Source organism: Quercus robur, chromosome 2, assembly GCF_932294415.1.
Source record: "Quercus robur chromosome 2, dhQueRobu3.1, whole genome shotgun sequence".
Classification (NCBI taxonomy): Eukaryota; Viridiplantae; Streptophyta; class Magnoliopsida; order Fagales; family Fagaceae; genus Quercus; species Quercus robur.
Window position 1 is genome coordinate 79,903,440 of NC_065535.1, and position 15,503 is coordinate 79,918,942.

The following is a 15,503-nucleotide window of genomic DNA, read 5'->3' on the forward strand; positions in this document are numbered from 1 at the left end:
TTATTTCTTTAGCTATTTTCAGTTTGAGTGATTTGTGGGAAAAATGTAGCTCCTCATGCCCATGGCATATGCTCCTCTTTGATTGTAAAAGTTTTGTTTTACCTTTCAAAAAAAAAAAAAAGGGTTTTGTTTTAAATGTGTTAAAGGTGGAACAACTTTTGTGGGCTTTTGTGGATGCCTCTACTGATGGCTTCTATTGTTATTTTGTTTACAGTTTTTACCCTATTCATGTCTTAGTTCACTTGTGATTAGAATCTTAGTGCTTTGGCTTCTCTAGAAGTTAGTCACTACAATCTTTGTTGTAGATTATGTTTCTTCAAATGATATGGGGAACTTGTTCATAAATCATTTCATGATTCTCAATGATAGGATTCAGAGGATGTGGCATTTGGTTCGTTCCTCTTGGATATTGCATGTCACCTGCTTTGATTTAATATGTTGTGGTGTGGCTATATGCACGTATAATTAGGTACATGCAAGCATATTTTCAATTTGGGATTCAAACCCCCCCACCCCCCCCCCCCCCCCCCCGCGCGCGCGCGATATAGCATATAGTTGTTGAGTTATTGTTCTCCATGAGCTTTTTATTCCTAGTTCTCCCTGAATATCCAAGAGATAAAAGTTTATTGTATTCTTTCTGAGGTAAGAAATATGAAAATAGGTTTTAAATTTTCATTGGTGGTGTTTGACTATGTATGCTATGCTTCTCATAGCTGCTCATCCTTTATGAATTTGGGGAAGAAAAAAAAAAACCTCTAGCTATATATATACTATTTTGTCATTTTTTTCAAATGACAGCTAGTCATTAACAATCATAGGTTGATGCAGAGAGCTTACTAGATACACTTACTAATCTTTGTTAATTTCATAGGTTGATGCAGAGTGCTTACTAGATACACTTACTAATCTTTGTTAATTTCAAATTATGTTGTTAATTTTGTCGGGCATTGAGCACCCCTGCAATCAATGGGAAGAGTTTGACTGGGCTCTTCTTTTGAAGCACTGTTAAAGCTTAGAATTTCTATGCTCTTATTTTGTTGCAACTATTATGAGAATTTGTTGTTGAAGAACTGTAATTGCTTGCCCTGAAAACAAAATAAATATATTTCATTAACCGGTAAAATGCACCTATTAGGGTGCAGCCTAGTGGTTGGATGCTTGAAATGAGGTGTAGACCTAGACATCCTTGTTCATTTACCTAATATTCGGTTTTGATTAATGTGGTTGTGTATCTGTGGTTTACTCCCTAGGGGTGGGTCCAAAGGACCTTGCCTTGGTGAGTTTTTACATCTTCAAAAACCTATTCCATTGGAGGGTTGATAAGTAAACTCAAAATCTCCTAACTATAAAATTTCGGAGATTGAAGCAAATAAATATTCAAATGAGCCCAGTGAAAGTCCCATAGATTTTGTTACACACTACACATGCATTCAAACAGGAATGCCTTTGTATGTTATCAAGGTTCTTCGTTTCATTTTCCTCTGCAAATCAACTGCCGTTTCATCATTGAACAGAGCCTATCCCAAAATCAGAAGCAAACCTTTCAAGATTAATGCTAATGTCTGTAGCTTATGAGATCAAAAGCAATATTCATCTTTGTAAACATGTATTCATTTCAGAATAATGTATGGAAAAGCAAAAAAAAAAACACAAACTCCAATATTTTTAGGAGTATATCACAGAGTGAATATAAGGAAATGTAAGCCAGTTGCTATCTAATGATTCAACTACAAGCTTTTTGTAAGCACAACGAATACCATTTACAATCATGAAATGCATAATAGTACCACTTTCTATGATTTAAAAGTGAAAGAAGTCAATTCTGGACCATCAGAGCATTAAGCACGAACCTTTGGAAGAGTAGGTACCGATTTTCTAATAAGCTCACATACACGGATTGATTAATCCCCCTGCAATGAAAAAAGTATATATCAAAGCATGGGTTATTATCTAAAAAAGAACTTCCTTTAATTTTGTTTGGTTGGGGGATAGAATATAAAGTTGAAACTTTCATGAACAATGGTGAAGTTGTGAAATTTCTGGCGACTAACCCACCGGCCTAGTGATCAGTGTGATAACATTGTGGTACAAACAATGTGACAGATTCGGTACCAAAACCACAAAACAAGTAGCTTTTAATCTAAAATTTTCAAGCATAACATACAACATTGACAAAGAAATAGATATCAAAGCTCAGCTTCAACAAATGCTAGGACCACCTTAAGCCATAGTTATCATAACCATACTGAGCATCACCCTGAGCAACGGTTAGTTTTCTATACGACCAGTTTAACAGTTGCATCACCAATTGAGCCACTGATTTCTTAATATAACAAATATCTAGTACATAATAACTACAATTATTAACGTAGGTAAAAATTAATTAGTATAAAAAGATAACTTATCTTACTAAGAAGTTCTTATGACTTAAGAGATACCGCCTGTTCTCATTCAGACTTTAGGTTCCCAGTTTGAATCATCATGATAATTGCTACATGCAAGTAGAGCGTAAAGAAAGAGGAGCCCTATACTATCTGCTTTATTTTCTTCCCAGCCAATTTATAATTTTTGAGGTTGTCGGTTCAATCCAGTTCAACAACCGATTTTTGAGGTTATCAGTTCATACTTCGGCTGGTTCAACTGCCAGCACAGTACATTTCTGATAACTTAGCTTTAAGCTCATCCTAAAATCAAGTTCAGGCCTCAAATCTGAAATAGGTTCAACTATGCTAAATAAAGCATAGTCTGCTTAAATTTAGACAAAGAGGCTGTATTCTGGCTAGCCTAAATTAAGTATATCAAGAACATGAACCTTCAGCTAAAGCACCCATACCTTCAGTAAATCACCTATTACAGATCATGGTTTATTGTAGTTCCAACATCAGTCATAAATGACAATTCTTTTGGCTTGCACATTTGTAGCAAATGCTTTTCCCCAAAATTTATAAAGGAATGGAATGATTTGCTTCTACATATTATCAAACACTTATTTGTTCCAAGCATAGGAATAAACTCCAACATAGCAAAGACAGAAAATGAATTACACAAAGATAGACTAAATTACATTTGAATATAGGCACGCCACAGCATATTAAATCAAAGCAAGTGGCATGTAATATCTAAGAGGAACGAACTAAATGCCACATCATTTGAATCGTATGATTGAGAATCATGAAATAATTTGTGAACAAATTCCCTAATATCATTTGAAGAAACATAATCTGCAACAAAGATTGTAATGATAAAACTTATAGAGAAGCCGGAGCACCAAGTCTCCAGACACAAGTGAACTAAGACATGAACATGGTAAAAATTGTAAACGAAATAACAATAGCCACCAATAGAAGTACACTAGCCCACAAAAGTTGCTCGTCCTTCGAGGCCATTAGAAACAAAACTTTACAGTGAAGGAGAAGATATGCCATGAGCTTAGGAAGTAAAATTTTCCCACCAATTGCTCGAACCGGAAACAACCAAAGAAGTAAAGAGTGAAATCTTTAAAAAATAAGCCCCCACTATCATCATCAACAACTCATATAGCAAAATTGAGTCCCCACCATGCCAACTGGACTCAGTGACTCACTTTAGCCTCAACAAAGTATAGAACACTAAGTTGGATGAGAATAAAGAACAATCATAGGAGCAGACATTATAAATTGAAACTTTCTCCAAAAAAAAAAAAAAAAGTATATAAAAATAAGTTGAATGAGGCACCCATTATATAACAGGTTAGTGGATATAGCAAGCATTATATTTTCTATGCATCTTTTAAAAAAGAATATACAAGTAGAGACAGAGAGAGGCCATTAAACAAGTATTTCTAATTTAGAATTCATGACAGTTTCATATGAAAGATGCCAAGAACAATATTGGCATTCCCATAAAACTTCTGCTTCTGGACAATTAGGAGAGAGAGACTAAAAATGGAAATATGCTTTAGTCAAATACAATTTGACAAGTTTGAGAGCTCCTTGGGAACGTCAATAACTCCTCGTGAATATGAAGCTTTGCCTTTGAGTCAAGATCACTTCCAACAGTGATATTCATTGTCTTTAACACTCTAGCCGCCTTTAGAATCTGTCTAACAAGTTGCATCTCAATGTCATTCCCTGAAAAGCCTTTGTGATAACAGGTTGTAAGGTGTGATGACAGACATTCAGGAACATCCAATGGCTCCTCCAAGCAATCAACAGGTGCGTAAAAACCATAGCCTGGCCAATTTGTCAATTCAAAGGCAAGTGTTTGTAGCTTTGGAGCCCGACAAAGGAATGGTCGAACTGCATTCCACAATTTACACCGCAGCCCACCATAAAACTTCAAGGAAGACAAATTATGAAACATGGGGACATCATCAATTTTAGAAGCATGGTTGAGTAACTGCACCACAACATAACAATTACAAATTTCACATAGTCACAACAATATTATTAACTAGTATATAGCAATTGAATTAATGGTAGAGAGAGTCAGAGCAATTAAAAACGTAACATGTCCTTGGTTACCTGTGCAGCTTTTAAGTTAAATTCCATGAATTTAACGTTATAGAGTGGTCGCATGAAGTCCAATACCCTATTTGAATATTCTTTGAAACTCGTACATATTTGTTTCTCAGCATGAAGGAACAATTTGACCAAGTTGGGGAGGTTTTCCAACACAACATCCTCACCCAACCAACCTAGGAATTGAAAGGACTTGAGAGCTGGGGTGTTTATTTGGATTTTGTGTGAGTACCTTAAATTCTGAAGATGTAAAAGAAATGTTTCCAGCGTAGGTACGAGTACAATGATATTGAACTTGGCTGCTGCTGCATTATTGTCCAAATGTTCCAAATCAGAACCAAACACAGTGAGGGTCAAATCTTGGAGGACCGGGCAGGCAGCGAGGAGCGTGGAGAGAGAGTTGGGGTTTGCATAATGAACACGTTGAAGCAGCAGAGTCTTGAGACTTGGGAGAGTAGAAGCAGAAGGAACAGGATTGAGGAGAAACTGACCCTTCAATTTGAGAAGAACTAGTGTTGTACAAAAGAAGAGACAACGGGGCAACTCCAAAGGAGTAGATATAGAGAGATCGAGGTCTTGCAAACCGTGCAGAATGTTGGCGCGGATCCAAGTGTGGGCATGGAGTGGAAAACAGTGGGTGAACCAATGGATACGCAACTTCTGTATGGGCGTGGAATTGGGAACTGTATTGCGAAGCATCCACAGATTGGAGAGTATGTCCCCCAAAGTAGTACAACTGCTCTGATCTACGAATGTTTCGGAGAGCTTTCCCTGGTCCAAGTCGAGGGTAGGGACGAGAGTCCAGACAGTCCTCCATCTGCTTGACAAAATGCTTGTGAGGACGGCCTCTCGAGTTGGGAGAAAAGAGAGGATATAGGAGAGTATAGAGTCTGGTACACTGCTGATAAAGTCAAGCCTCTCCTCCTCTGACTCTGAGAGACTCTCCTCTTTCTCTTTCGTTTCTCTACACTGCTCCTTCATGCTTTCAATCTTTCTTCCGATTCCAACCAAGCTCTGAGTCTTGTGGCCGTCTACAGACTGAGACTACAGTGATGGTGAAGGAATGATAATTTGAGTCGCACTCAATGACTCATACCTTTTTTTTTCTTTTCTTTTCTTTTTATAATTAGTGAATATTAGCTGTTACTTTCAATCTAAATTCCTTTATTAATTTTTTTTTTTTTTTTTTTTACTATAGAATTTCTACTCTAACCTAATCTAAGTATATATATATACTCCCTCTTGGAGACTTAAACCCTGGCCCTTACCCCCCACACCCCATAAGCACTTATACTTGTGCAGTGATCACCGCATCAAGAGTGCACGACGGTCTATTTATCTTCAATCCATTTGGGATTGCAATAGTTAGGCCATTCGCATTTATATCTTAATACTATTCTATTTTATCATTTTAAAAAGTCGGTTTATCAATTATATAGTACTATTTTACAATATATCAACATTTCAACTTTTATTTTACCATACTATACATTAAAATAATATAAATTATACAATAAAATATATTTCATTCTCTCTCTCATTTCTGTCTCCCTTCCTCTTTCTCAACCAGTGGTCAAGTACCACAGAGAAAACTCAATACACCCATCTACACAGCAACCACCCTCTCAACCACACCACCTCCACACAGCAACCCAATTACCACCACACAGCAACCACCATGACACCAAAACCCGTTAACCAACAAAACCCTTCTTCGTCTTCATTCTCGAGATTTGTCACCATCTTCACCGAGATCAGTCATTTCAATCCAAAACCCCGACTGCAAGAACAAGCCTTTCCCACCACCACCAAGATCTTCCTTTTCCATGACTCGATCATCAACCCAGACCCACACTGCCACCACGATCTCCGATCTTCACCAATCCACACCGATCCCAAATCCAAAATCAACACCCAAATCCAAAATCTTGGATCCATGCCCAGATCAACACCTAGCTCTGTCACACCTAGATCAACCCAAATCCAAAACCCATAACCCACGACCCACCACACCGATCCACCACCTGACCCATGATACACCGATTGGAGCAAACCACACCCACATCGGAGCAAACCCATCAAAGCCACATCGAACCCATCGGAGCAAACAACACTGAGAGAGAGGAAAGGGAGAGGGAGAAATCTGAAAGAGAGAGAGACGAGGAGGACAGAGTTGAGAGAGTGGGAGAGTTAGAGCAAATGAGAGAGAAAAGGAATAAAATAATGTTTTTATTTTTACAATTGTGCTACAATGCAATTCTACATGTAGAATTGCACTGTAGCACAATTGCAAATATTTTTGCAATAGTGTTCATATACAATTTTGGATGTTGAGCAATTCAAATTTGGCATTTCATAGGCCTGAATGCTCTTAGGAAGTAGATTTTAACTACAATGGTTTAGTTGCAAAACTTTCTTCCCCTTTTTTGAGAGCACAAGTAGTAAAACTTGTACGATGCATTTGACATTACAATGAACAAATCTTTTTAAGTTTTGGATTTATAAAATATGAAAAGCAATTTCTAAAACTTTTTCTTAAACGTTATAAATTTAAGATCAAGAGTTTTGCACCTTAACTTATTAACACTTTTTGTTGTTTTCAAAATATATATTTATGGTTCAAATCCACCACCCTCCTCCAATTATTAATTTATCAAAATAAAAACTCTAAATAAGAGAAAATTCTTTAGCGAAATTATCAAATATTTAACGAATTCTATTAAAAGAAATTATTTTTAGAAGATAGTAAAAGAACTTCAAGCCTCCTAAAGGATTTTTTAAAAAAAGAATAATACTAGAGATACAAACTATTTTACAAAAAAAATTTACAAACTACTTATGTGGTATGTGATTATTGGTAAATGAAAAAGTGATATTAATGGTGTATCTAGATAAAAACTAATAAAAGGTTGGCCACATTAACATTTTGTAAAAATGCTGTAAAATAGTTTATAATTGTAGCATTACTAATATATATATATTGCCACACTACTTAACAATCTAATTGAAGGATTTTAGTAATTTTCATATATAATATTAAAAGAATCAAAAGATTCCGTTAACTTTTTTCCTTTTTTTTTTTTTTTTTTTTTGATAGGAAAAGATTCCGTTAACTGTTAATAGCAAAATTGATAGTAGGGATACTTGCTTTCACTAGTTGAGGGAGGACATTGGTCGAGGGGGAATTGTGAATTGTTCAATAAATAAAGGGGAAAATTGTAATTTTTTCTGTAATTTTTCTTTTTTCATGCAAACAAAGAGATATACTTATTAGATTAAACTAAAAATAGGTCATAACCTCCTTTAAAAAAAAGCAAAGACGTAGCCAGAGTTTCAACACACATGTATATGGTATATACAAATCAAGTAGTAAATTTTGTTCACGAAATTAAGGGTGTATTTGTTTGGAGGTGAAATAGGGTGAATGGAAAATTTTGGAGAGAAATTGGGAAGAAATTTTTTTTTTTGGAGTGTATTTAATAGGTTTTGAGTAATAACTTCTAACCACCCCCCCCCCCCCCCCCTCCACACACACACACACATAACAATAATCTTAAAATAGTACAGAAATATGCTCGAGTATGAGACGGTATTTCGTATCAAAATCCAATAAGTGTGAGACATGTTAACAAAAATTAACTACCCAACAAAAAAATAAAAGATATATGTTAGTAAGTAGTTATTTTTACACACATGTTTCTCATTTATTAAGTTTTGATATGGATGACGTGGTATCATTTGATACAAAATACTTTTTCCTCAAGTACAACATTGACAACTACAGTTAAAACTCTACGATAATACTAAATAAATCGTAAATATCAATGGAAGATAATTAATAAAGAAGTTTTTATCAATTGAATTAAAATTAACTAGTCTCATCACATGCGTTTCGCACGTGCAATGAGACTTTTTAAAAAAAAATAAAAAAATACCTGTGTTTTTATTATATATATATATATATATATATAATTTTTATTTTGAGAATCTAATTTATAATTGGATAAAGCAATTTGAAGATCAACAGGAGAGTGGCTCTATTTTTTGGGCAATATTTTAGTGGGAGTTAGAGTTGTATTTTTACCGGATTGTCCTTTAGTTTTGTTCCTAAACAAAGGGGTGTATGGACATTTTTTAACAAAAAAATGAGGATCCCAAACAGGAGAAACCCTTTAAATAGTAGTATAGATAATAATAATAATAATAATAATAATAAAAGGATAATAGACTAGTATCATACAATACAAGCTTACCTCGCGAAATGGATGGGCTTCGGGTTAAATCACACTCACAGAGTTAGAGAAATGTGCAAATCAAATCTTTCGAGACTTGTTGCCTATCTTTTGCTCGATAAAATGACACCAACACTAACCCTGACTTTATTAGCACTCTACCTGACTCTATCCTTGCCCACATCCTCTCCCATCTCTCAATTCGAGAAGCTGTCATCATAAGCATTTTGTCAAGCAGGTGGATCACTCTCTGGACTCTCGTCCCACAACTTTCCTTACTAGAACCAGACTTAAATAGGCCGGATCTAAATTTGAGCTTTGTGGATACAGTGTTCAGAATATGGACTCTTCGCTATGCCATTTCCAATCCCATGCCACTCCACACATTGCATATCCTTTGGAGTATCACACCTTGTCGTCCCTTCTATGTTGATACATAGGTCCGTGCCACCATTCCACGTGGTTTGAAAGTGTTTTTCTAAATATTTCTAACACTGATACTGAATCTTTGGTACAGTTTCCCTACAGTGTCTTCTTTTCTACAACATTAGGCTGTGTGGTTGGGGATTTTTAGTATCGTTGTTTAAAATAATATAAAAATTGTGGTTTAAAAAGTATTATGGAAACACTTGTTTACAGTATTCATAAAGCAAAAAATGCGTTTGGTACCATGTTTCAAATAACATGTTTCTGTGTGTGAAAAAACATAATTGTATGTTTAGTACGTGCGTGTTTTATTTAAAAAAAAGCTAACAAGCATAATATAATATAATTTTTTTTTTTTTAATGTGAGAAGAGAGAAGTCAGTTTATGTTTTGTCTAATCAAGTGGACCCCATGATTTTCAACATATTTACAAAAGTGTCATTAAGCAATGTTGTTTGAAAACTGAAAACTAGTAAAAAGAGTTTTCTAAATTTAGTGTTTAAACACCCAAAAATGAGGAACATAACTCAAAACACTCCAATAAAAAACACCCTTACCAAATGTGTTTTTTTTTTTTTTTTTTTTGCTCATAGTTTTCAATATTTAAACATTAAAAACTGTTGTTCAAACACCTTAACCTTAGGGTCTGTTTGGTAGCAAATTTCAAGTATTGTTATTCAAAATGATGTGAAAACTGTGATTTAAAAAGTGTTGTGAAAACAAGTGTTTAAAGTATTCATAATGCAAAAAATGTGTTTGGTACCATGTTTCAAATAACATTTTTTAAAAAAAGAAAAAAATTTGCGTGTTTGATATGTGTGTGTGTGTGTGTGTGTGTGTGTGTTTTTTTTTTTTTTTAAGTTGAAAAGTACAGTAAAAGTATTATTATTTTATTTGAAGAGAACGAAAGTTCTCTCATGTGGTCTAATCAGGTAGGACTTACAGTTTTTAACATATTTACATAAGTGACATTAAGCACTATTATTTGAAAATTGAAAATTCGTGGGAGGAGTTTTCTAAATTCAGTGTTCAAACACCCTAAAATGAGAAACGTAACTCAAACACTCTTAAAAGATATCCCTTACCAAACGTGTTTTTTTTTTTGGCCCACAATTTTCAGTGTTTAAACACTGAAAACTATTGTTTGAACTACCTTACCAAACATGCCTAGTAACTCTCAAATTGGTAGGCAAACATATCTCTTAATCCACCTTCTGATTCTAGGTTCCCATATTTGAGGATTCTTAGACTTGCTGCATTTAAGTATGAGAACTCTGACTCTCTGTCTACCATCCTCACTGCCTGCCCTGTCCTCCAAGATTTCAACCTCTATGTGAGTTTGGATGAGAATAAAGGCATCTTCAACATCATTATACAAGTACCCACGCTCAAATTATTGCATTTATGGTGCATTAATATTAGCTCTCAAGTACTTAATTTTCATGGGTCAGTTGATTGAGGATGTTGTATTGGAAAACCTCCTTGACTTGGTTGAACTGGTCCTTCAACTTGGGATAGTCAATGGTGTTAATATTGAAGACAATGCAAAGAGGATATGCGACTTGCTTCGACCACTTGCTCATGTTAAATCCCTGGGCTTGACCACAAAAACCACAAAGGCAATTAAGGCCACATTCGTTAACTTTTTCCTAGGGAAAATATTTAATAATAATAATAATAATATTGTTGCGATTGAGTTGTGACTTTGTGATTGTTTTGAGGTGCTTGCAAATTCTCTGCCATGCTTCTGGTTATGAGGCTCTTCCCATGTTTCACAATTTGTCCTATTTGAGGTTTTTTGGATGTCTTTATTTTGAGTGGCATGCAATTCGATTCTTGCTTGTACGGACTCCAAGGCTACAAAAACTTGTCTTTAAATCGTGCCCGGACTATTCCTATGGTAAGCTCACACCTGACGGTTCTTGGAAGGAGACACTGGATGTACCTGAATGTCTGTCATTGTTGGTACCGTATTTTGTCTACCCTCGACTTGCATGCTGGACCTTGAAAATTCCAAAAATATTATTTTCTCTCTGTGGGGCCGCGAGAATATCAAGAATGACGCAGCATAACCCATTCGGACACCCGGAACACCCAAAATGCCCCTTTTAACTCAAATGACCAAAATGCCCCTAGTCAACCCTAGGTTTGACCGAAGGTCAAACAAAGTCAAAACCCTCACAAAACAACATTTTTCATAGTTTTACATCAAACCCGAGCTTCTTGGAGATTTTTGGCCACTTTGACCAAGTTTGACCAGAAGTTGATTCTCGGTGGGCCCAAAAACCTTAATTTTGATCCAGCCGACAGAATGGGTTAAAACTAATGTCATTGTGAAGATTATCAAAATTTCATTCCAATGACTATTCATGGGTCAAAATCAGAGTTAGAACAGTCGAGATATTACAAAAACCGGGATAACGCACCGATCGATGCACCACTAACTTCCGAGAGCCATAACTTTTAATTCAACCGTTGGAGTTTCAAGATCCATACCTTTTCAAAAAAAAAAAAAAGTCAAAATTTCTAAGGATGTCAAGATCAACCCAATCCATGGCATGCTGGGGCTATAAAAGGCCCCAAGCACCCTTTAGACCAAAAAAAGACTCTTGGGTCCTGCTCTCTGCCTAGACGAATTTTGAGCTTTTTTCCTCTCTCTCAAACACAAAAAACACATTAAAGTCTCTTGATTCTTCTCTCTTCACCAAAAACACAAGGTATTGTTCTTATACCCAATCTTCTTTTCTTTGGTTCTACACTTTGGATTTGGGGTTTAAGGGTGTGGATGTAACTTTTTAGCTACCATCCACACCCCTAACTTTCTAAATCTTTTTCTAGCATTTATCTTATTCTTTTTGCTTGAATCGCATGATTTATTGCTTTCTTTAGTATGTTGCTTGCTTTATTTGTGCTTCTAGCCTAAATCTTCTTGATTTTTATGCCTTATGCCATGTTTCATGTTTAGATCTACATCCTTACATGCTTTATATTATATGCCATGTTTTCCTATGCTTTGTTCCTCTTTTTGGTTCTAGGATGATGTTAGAGTTACATGCTCACATGCTTGTATGATGTTATTGGCTATGCCTTGCTTGGATCTATGTATCTATGTGTTTATTTCCATGCTATATGGTTAGATCCTTGTCTTCACATACTTATATGCTTAGATCCATATTCTTCCATGTCTATGTGCTAGGCTTCTACATGTTTACATGCATGTTTCTAGGCCTATATGTCTAGATCTATGCTTTCACGTGCCTATGTGTTTGGATCAATGTCCTCTACATGCTTTATGCTATCATCCATGTGCTTGAGCGCTCCATGCCATGTTTATGTGCTTAAGCCTAGACCTTGTTTTTCATACAATGTGCTATTGTAGCCCTTTTGCTTCTTTTTATCTCATTTTCTTGTGTTTTGGCCTAATAGTTAGGACTCGAGCTAGACCCTATGGTCTTTGTCATCGTCCATACACCAAGGTCCACATCAAAGGGTTTGGATCATCCTATTTACATGTCTATGCTTGCTTGCTTCTATGCATTATGCTTGTGCTAGCCTCTCTTGTTCTAGGCTTTGCCACGCTTGTCGGTCTTAGCTGGTTTGTGGTTGTATGGTTACACCTGACGCCTGTGAGGCCTTGTTTGAATGTAACCATTTGGGATGCATCACCATGATGCTGGTTGCTTCGTGCATACCTTTCCCCTTTTCCGCTCTGTGCGATGTTATACTTACCATGCTTGTTTGTGCCACCCGTTGGCTTTCTATGCATCTTTACACGCTTGCTCACATGTTCATGCATGAGTCTTGCTTACTAGTTTTTCGTCCATACTTCAACACATTGAAGTCATGGACATTTGATTCAAACCTACATTTGTCTATTGCAGACACCACCTTTTGTTTGCTTTCTTGCTTGTTTGCCTTCTCACTTGTTTGCTTGCTTTCTTGTTTCTTTGCTTGCCACGTCTATCATGTTTAGTTGTTTTATGCCTTTTTCATATGCTTTCTGCATCTTTTTCCTTCCATTGCTTGTCTGTTAGTTTCTTGTCTTTGCCTTTGCATGTACACACATGGAGCGAGGATGCGTGGAGCTAGAGCACGGTCTCCCAGGCGCAAGCAAAAAGGGCGAGGATGCAAGCATGTCGATATAAGCCAAGCGGCAATATTCTGTAGGGTTAGGGGTCTAGCTTCTCCCATTTGGTTATGTACTCTTTTTAACCCCCCCCCCTTCCTTCCTCCCTCATTTCTCTCTTAGATGGGTTGTATTAGGTATATCATGTCGTGTACCATTCGTCCTCATTTCTAGAGTACGACGACCCCTATTTACTTTTCTGTACCTATATTTTGGGTCATGCTTTAGGGATGTAGACATTTACTTTTCTGCTCTATGTGCTTGCATTGTGCATGATGTATGTATATATATACCTGCTCGCCTCTTCCGGTGTGATTGCCACAGTCTATGTCACCTAAGGCAAAACATGCCTAATTTCTGCCGCGAAAGTAGGTGACATGTCGCTGGATTTTCGCCACGAAAATCTGGCACTTTGCTCGAATGCCTTACTAAAGCATAGATTAGGACTATACCCATTCAAAAGACAAACCTCAAAGCCCCCTTCCCCCCCCCCCCCCTCAAAATGCATGCAAAGCCCTGAAAGCCAATGCCAAAATCATGTTTTTACTGTCAATCTCCGAAAATTAAGGTTTTATCAAAACAAAGGACTATCCTTAGACAGGTGTTGTGGGGTGCCTAACACCTTCCCCATATGTAACCAAACTTCCAGACTCAAGAATCAAGATTTTTTTCCATCCACATTAGATTAGGAAAAATGCCCTTTTTCTTAGCCTAGGATTGGTAATAAAATCAACTAGGAACAGGTGACCAATCACACCTTAGAAAAACCTAATGATTGGTGGCGACTCCACTTACCTTTGGTAATCCCTTAAAATTTGGCTCAGATTCCTGCCACAATGCCAAAGGTAGACCTACCTTCCTCCATCGAGAAAGAGAGCACCTGAAACCCTGCGCAAACCATGCCATACACTACACGCGCACACCGCACTGATCATTCGAGAGGGGCCTCCAACGAGCCTCGCGCACAAGGGAGCTTTGCCATAACGGGTGGTCGAACGAAGGCCCCAACGGTTCTCCGATTGAGGCTGGGTGTCGACAGTCATCACACCTAACAACCTGTCATTATTGAAGATTTTTAGGGGATAAAGATGAGATGCACCCTATTAGACAAATCTTGAAGGTGACGAGAGTATTAAAGACATTGAAAATAATTGTTGATAGTAATCTAGAATCAAAGAAGAAGCTTCAAATTTGCAAGGCATTGAGCAAGATATTACGGAAGTTTCCAAAGAGCTCTTAGACTTGCGAAATTGCATTTGATGAATGAACTCTGTTGTGAGTATGCTACAAATAATCAATTTTGTATGGATTGTTATCGTGGGAAGGGTTAAGCCTAACCATTGATCTAGGCCTTGAAATTGAGCTGGACTCTCTAGTAGTAGTGGTTCAACTTTTGAAATTAGACATTGTTTCTAAAGCCTTTTTGAGTTCAATTTGGGATGATTGCTAATGTAGAAACTTGAACATTTCTGTATCCCACATGTTTAAACATAAGTTAATGAGTTTAATTGTTGTAATGTACAATAGCTTTTTAGAAAAATGGAGATGGAAGTATTAGAAACTATTGATTTGCCTGTCTCTTTCGTAGATTTACTTGTTGATGATGCACAAAATCGTCAGTGAGTTGATTGTCCTTAATTGCACCAATGAATACCTGAAAAATGAGAAAACAAGAACCAAACAAAAGGCACCGGTATGGTACCGGCCAAAGACCCTTCGAAAGTCAAGTTAGTGAATGAGAAATCTCTAAGAACTCTATAGTGAGAGAGCTAGAGATTTTCTGTGTACCTAGAAAAGGAGGAGAACTGTCACTTATATAGTGAGGGGAAGGAATTTTAGATCCCGAGAATATGGGGATTTTCCTTATGAGGAGAAGGCAGAGTTAACGTTATCGAGATTTTAGGGATACTCTTTATTCCGGGAGGTAAAAATCATGTGATGGGGCCTTGGTGCGTGATACGCAAGATGTTTCCATATATGAATTTGCGTATAGGTCATGTAAGGCCACATAGGATCCGTCGGCGTGCTCTTCTATTGGTTAAGGGTCTTCCGTCGGTTTGTGAGGCTGACGTGCCCGTCAGCTTCGTTGTTGGTCCGTCCTTAAGGTCGTTGGTTTCCTAGGGAAACCGTCAGTTCTTGCGAAGTTGACAATTCCATAGGACCCGTCAGCTTTTCCTTGTTGGGCCTTGTCTGTTTTATGGGCCTTGATATTTGTGCCAAA

At 36.8% G+C, this 15,503-nt stretch overlaps 1 protein-coding gene across 1 annotated transcript; it reads right to left on the reverse strand.

The window, feature by feature from the left end:
* Positions 1 to 3,727: 3,727 nt before the first annotated feature.
* LOC126715225 (putative FBD-associated F-box protein At5g56700) lies at positions 3,728 to 5,592 on the reverse strand. Its single transcript, XM_050415734.1, has 2 exons — positions 4,503 to 5,592; positions 3,728 to 4,377 (listed from the first exon to the last, which is right to left on the reverse strand). Exons 1-2 carry the CDS (start codon positions 5,478 to 5,480, stop codon positions 3,937 to 3,939), a joined length of 1,419 nt encoding a protein of 472 aa, XP_050271691.1. The 5' UTR covers positions 5,481 to 5,592; the 3' UTR covers positions 3,728 to 3,936.
* Positions 5,593 to 15,503: the final 9,911 nt, after the last annotated feature.

Coding starts and splice junctions, on each gene's coding strand:
- LOC126715225 (XM_050415734.1), bottom strand. CDS start 5,480: ATGAAGGAGCAGTGTAGAGAAACGAAAGAGAAAGAGGAGAGTCTCTCA. Junction 4,378..4,502: donor TTAACTTAAAAGCTGCACAG/GTAACCAAGGAC, acceptor GTTGTGGTGCAG/TTACTCAACCATGCTTCTAA.